This window comes from Calypte anna, chromosome 9 (assembly GCF_003957555.1).
Source record: "Calypte anna isolate BGI_N300 chromosome 9, bCalAnn1_v1.p, whole genome shotgun sequence".
NCBI classification, from domain to species: domain Eukaryota; kingdom Metazoa; phylum Chordata; class Aves; order Apodiformes; family Trochilidae; genus Calypte; species Calypte anna.
Genome location: NC_044255.1, coordinates 13,339,299 through 13,344,646, shown reverse-complemented (window position 1 = coordinate 13,344,646; position 5,348 = coordinate 13,339,299). Strand labels below are relative to the sequence as shown.

General features: G+C 57.9%; 1 protein-coding gene across 1 annotated transcript; it reads left to right on the top strand.

Moving 5' to 3' along the window:
* Nucleotides 1-3,185: 3,185 nt before the first annotated feature.
* On the top strand, nucleotides 3,186-5,069 carry HES1 (hes family bHLH transcription factor 1). The gene is made up of 4 exons (XM_030456180.1): nucleotides 3,186-3,359; nucleotides 3,452-3,547; nucleotides 3,635-3,722; nucleotides 4,397-5,069. The coding sequence occupies exons 1-4, from the start codon at nucleotides 3,252-3,254 to the stop codon at nucleotides 4,879-4,881; spliced, it is 777 nt and encodes a 258-aa protein (XP_030312040.1). The 5' UTR covers nucleotides 3,186-3,251; the 3' UTR covers nucleotides 4,882-5,069.
* Nucleotides 5,070-5,348: the final 279 nt, after the last annotated feature.

Genomic DNA, 5,348 nt, shown 5'->3' with positions numbered 1-5,348 from the left:
CAGTTGGGTATGAGTTGCACAACAGCTTCTGGGCTGGGGACCATGACTGCAGGCATGTGTGCAGGGCTGCCCAGAGGAGACATCTGTGCCAGGGACGTGTCCCTGAGATGCAGCACTTGTTTTCCAACCTTCAGGGTGGTGACGACTTTGAGCCATGGCCAGTCTAGGATTTCAGTTTGTAACCTGACGTGGAAGCCGACACCCAAGCTCTTATTAGCAAAGTGGTTTCTATTTTCTGTATTTCCTAGTATCCTGCAAGTTTTGGATATTAAGGCAAGATTTTAGATCTCTAGAAGCACATTTTGCTCATCTTGGCTGCTTCTGAAAGGACTGAAGAGCAGGCACAGCGAGCCCTGCCACCTGCATGCTGTACCAGCAGGAGCATCCTCTTTTATTACACCTTCCCGCCCCTGGGCCAGTGCCCAGGACTAGTCTAAATTTTCTTGGCAACTTTTTTTCTTCAAGATGTTCTGCAAGTCAGTAATGCCCTAACACGCACTGCCTACAGGTTCTTTCCAAATTTTTTTTTTTTTTTTTTTTTTTTTTTTTTTTTGACAATTCCCACTTCGTTACCCAAGATTAGTGTCCAAGAAAAGGAAAAACATTGCTGGAAGACTGCGGGACAATGGACATTCCAGTCCCTGGGGCAGCCCCTTATCTCAGGGCTCTATCTCCCTGTTGACACCTCTTTCACAAGCAAAGGCTGGTCTACAGAAGGCCTGGGGATCTGTTCCAGGTCCCCCCAACAGTTACAAACCCCTTCGCCACCTCCTAGAAGCCTGAACTTGTCTTCGGCCCCTTAATCTCCAGAGACATCTTTCCACGTAAATCTTCCCCTTACTCTCCTGATCCCTGGGGAATTCATACGTATCGAAGCTTTCACTTGGGGATCCTAACCCTTGCACGTGTAAAGCATTTTGCAGAAACAAGCCAGCAGAGGAGGAGATGTGGAGCAGGGACACCAGTGTCACTTGCTGTCACTGCATCTCCACTGCTCTGTGCAGTGCTCAGCTGAGACTCCAGGAATGCAGATGTGGAGGCTTTTGGAGGCCCGATTCCCCACAGCCTCGCCCCTCACACACCCCAAAAGCCAAAGGCAGGTGAGGAGCTCAGGACAAGAGGGAGCTGCTGCCGAGCAGTTCCCAGGTTCCCATCATGGGCATGTGCTGACAACAATTGATGCCAGCCTGTCCTCGCTCTCTGCCCCGCTCTCATTCCCCGGAGACACCGACCCGTTGCCGGCAATTAGAGGAGGTCAGCGGCTCCTCGGCTGCCATCACACAGACATAATTACAGCGTGCTCTCCCTCCCGGCCTGGGAGGCACTGGCCTGCCCACCTCTGTGTTTCCTGAGGTCTTTGCAAATTCCTGCAGCAGGGAAAACACCATCTCAGTACTTGCAGTAACTTTATTTTGTTTTTTCTCTCCCAAATATATGCAAACATCAGAATTAAAAAAAAAAAAAAAAAGTGCTCTGCTGGACAACTTTTTAGGCTCCCCAGAAATGTGTTGCAGTTTCCACGCTAATCAGTTGTCTCAGATTTTCCCATAGAGGCAACTGAGAAAAGGCTTTTCAGCAGCGACTTCCCTAAAGTAGTCTCAATCTTTTCCTCGCTCGAGTTTGTCCGAATGTCTCTCTAATTGAAGCTTACGTCAAATATTGCTCATCTGAAGCTAAATCTTACACACAGAAGGCTGCTCTTTGTTTTTAAATCAAAAGGCTTGTGGCTCCATCAGGGAGCTGAAAGAAAGCCCGGATTTGTACTTTTCTGCAGTTTTAAACATGACACTCTCCCTTTTATTTATTTTCCTTTTTTAAAACTCTGATGGCTCAGCAGGCAAGCCTCTGCAGAGACGAGGGCTTTGCACCGGTGAGATCTGCAAACATGTCTCTTCTTTCTTGAACTTTATTTTTCTCACGGTCTCTGAAAAGGCAAGATCAGGTGATACGTGTGGGATTGGCCCTGTACAGGTGCAGATCAGGTACTGGAGGAGGTGGAAAAACATTACTGTGTATACTGAAAAAAAAGAGAGACAGAGAAAGAAAGAGCGAGTGAGCACATTTTTGAATAGGCCAGGTCTAGTTCTTGGCAGGATGACTAAGGCTTAGCTGGCAGGCTATGGGAATAGGAGTGTGAGAAAGTCAGTCAAGCGGAGGGAAAAAAAAAGATTCAAGTCCCCAGGCAAAATACCTTTTTTTTTTTTTTTTTTTTTTTAAAATAAAGTAACCCCACGAACTGTCCAAGCCAGCTGGAGGTAGCCAGCGAACTGTGGCTGGGCCAGGGCCGAGGGACAAGCACTACACCTTTGTCCCGATATAGTGAACACACACACGACCGCACCTGCGGCCACAATGCCACCCACGCGTGGAGGGCCGGGGAGAGTAACCCACAGCGGCGGCTGCCCCAGCCCTGCGTGTGCCGCCGCGTACCCCTGCCCTCCGCCCTCTGCTCCCCGGGAGGCCGGGTCGGGTGCTGCCGCTGCCCGGGCTCGGGGACACCTGTGTGTGGTCAGGGGCGGGCCGGGGACCGGGGCATCGTGACAAGCTATGGGGGGACCCAGCCTGCTGTTGCAAAACCGGGCGGGCGTGGCGATGCTTAGGACACTGTGAGGACGGAAGCCACCGCCGCAGGGACCAGGGACTAGGGCCTGCCCCGCAGACGGTCGCAGGGTACCGGCCACCGCAGTTGTGCCCAGGCCGTGTGTCCCGGGGGCCGCGGCCCCCCACAGCGTTGCCCAGCTCGCCCCGGGGCCGGCTGCCTGCACCGCCCGAGGGAAGCGGGCGGGCCGCGCCTGCCACAGGAGCCAATTAACCCGGTAATTAGCGCGGCGCTCCCTGGGGCCGCCCCCCTCCCCTGCTCCCGCCCCCGCCGCGGGCGGTGCCCAAGGGGTTAACCGCGGCCGCCCGCCCGCCCGCCCCGCGCCATTGGCCGGCGGCCGCCGCGAGGCTCCCAGCCAATGGGCGGGCGGCGCCCACGAGCGTGGCCGCGTGCGGGCGGCGCCCATTGGCTGGGCGCGAGTGTGGGAACGGCGGCGGGGGACGTTTCACACGAGCCGCGCGCGTGCGGCGCGCGCTATAAGTAGGGGCGGCCAAGGGCGCGCGGCACCCGCCGGTCCTGCCGCCGCCCGCCGGCCCGCAGCGCGCGCCCCGCCGCCGCCCCCCTTCCCCCTCCCATCCCCCCCCCCGCGCTGTCCCCTCCTCCTCTTCCTCCTCCTCCTCTCCTCCGCGGCGGCGGGCGCTGCGGGCGCAGGATGCCGGCCGACCTGATGGAGAAGAGCAGCGCCTCGCCGGTGGCCGCTACCCCCGCCAGCGTCAATGCGATGCCGGACAAGCCCAAGACGGCGGCGGAGCACCGGAAGGTAAAGGGGGCGACCTGGGCGGGTGGCGGTGGGACCGGGCAGCGCCCTACGCTACCCAGCGCTCTGGGTGCTGACCTCCGCTTCTTTTGCAGTCCTCCAAGCCCATCATGGAGAAACGCCGGCGGGCGCGCATCAATGAGAGCCTGGGGCAGCTGAAGACGCTCATCCTGGACGCGTTGAAGAAGGATGTAAGCGGGGGAGGGGGAGGACCGAGGCGGGGGGCGCGGGGAGAACTGGTGTCGTCGGGACGGTCTGAACCCCGGCTTTGCCCGCAGAGCTCGCGGCACTCCAAGCTGGAGAAGGCTGACATCCTGGAGATGACCGTCAAGCACCTGCGGAGCCTCCAGCGTGCGCAGATGACCGGTGAGTCCTGAGGGAAAACTGGGGAGGGAAGAGGGGGGGATAGGGGCATCGCGCTCCCTGGTGGCATCTTGCATAGTGAGGGTAAAAGGGGTACCTGGTGCCACGCCCGCGACCTGGGATTGATGGGGGCACAGTGGTCCGTACCTGTATCACTGGTACGGGGGGGCAGTGGGTTCCTCAGCTACATCCCAGGTATTAGGGGGTGGTGGAGGGGCACTTTGCTCTCTGCCTGTGTCTGCGGCAAGGGGGAGGGTTTGGGGGGACACTGCTCTCCCTCTGCATCCCCTGCACTGGAAAGGCTTCAGTCCCAGGTTGGGTCCCCACTGCTGGGAGAGTTATAGTCCCCATCTGGTTCTGTTTTGGGGGAATTGGAGGCACAGGAACCACTAGAGAGGCTGTGCTCCCAACCTGGAACCTCAGTACTTAGGGATGCAGGAGGACTCTTGGTGGTTGTTCCCCACATGGGTCCCCCTGGTGCTGGAGAACTTGGTTGCAGAGGAGCCATGCTCTGCCTGGATCCTCAGCACCCAGGAGCACAAGACATGCTCCTGGAGAGGCTGCACTCCCCGTCTGGATTCCTGTCTCAGGAGGGTGCAGGATGCAGTGCTGGGGGGCTGCACACCCCCATACCCTGCAGAGCCTGCTGACCACTGTGTGCCTCTCTCCCTTCGCAGCTGCGCTGAGCACGGATCCCACGGTGCTGGGCAAGTACCGCGCCGGCTTCAGTGAGTGCATGAATGAGGTGACACGGTTCCTCTCCACCTGTGAGGGAGTCAACACTGAGGTGCGCACCCGCCTCCTGGGCCATCTGGCCAGCTGCATGACCCAGATCAACGCCATGAACTACCCTGCACCCCCCCCACCGCCCCCGCTGCCACCAGCCGCAGCCTTTGGGCCACCCCTGGTGCCGCCAGGCAGCAGCACGGGGCCACTCCCGGGCATGCCCTGCAAACCGGGCGTTGATGCAGCCAAGGTGTACGGTGGCTTCCAGCTGCTGCCGGCATCCGACGGGCAATTTGCTTTTCTGATCCCCAGCACTGCCTTTGCTCCTGGCGGTGCAGTGCTGCCCCTGTATGGCAGCCCACCCACAGCTGCCACCTCTGCCTCGCCACCTGGCCCGCCACCCGGCACAGCCGACTCGGTCTGGAGACCCTGGTGAGGGTGGTGGGCACTGGACTGGACTGAGCTCCGCACCCCGTGCTGCTGGCACGGCTGTACATAGGTTATATGTTCATATTGGATTGTGCCTTTGTACCATAGCACTCCCTTGGCAGTGTTTCGTGTTTTACACGAGATCTTTTTCTCCCTTTCCTCTCCTTCCTTTTAAGACACCAAAGATTGGGTTTTGTTTTGGGGTTGGGTTTTTTTTTGTTTTTTGTTTTTGGTTTATTTTGGTTTTTTGGGCTTTTTTTTGTTTGGTTTGTTTTTTTGAATGCTCTTAAAATAAAAGTCTCTTCCATTTTGGAAGGCCTTTGGAGATAAGTTGGAGTTATGGCATGCATGCATAGGAGGGAGCCTTGGCTGCCTGTGGATCCTGCTGCTCCAGGGCTGTCTTGTTCTGCTCTCCAGGCTGGAGCTGTCGATCAGACCCTCCATCCCCTCTCCCTGCCCCAGGGTAGATGCAGG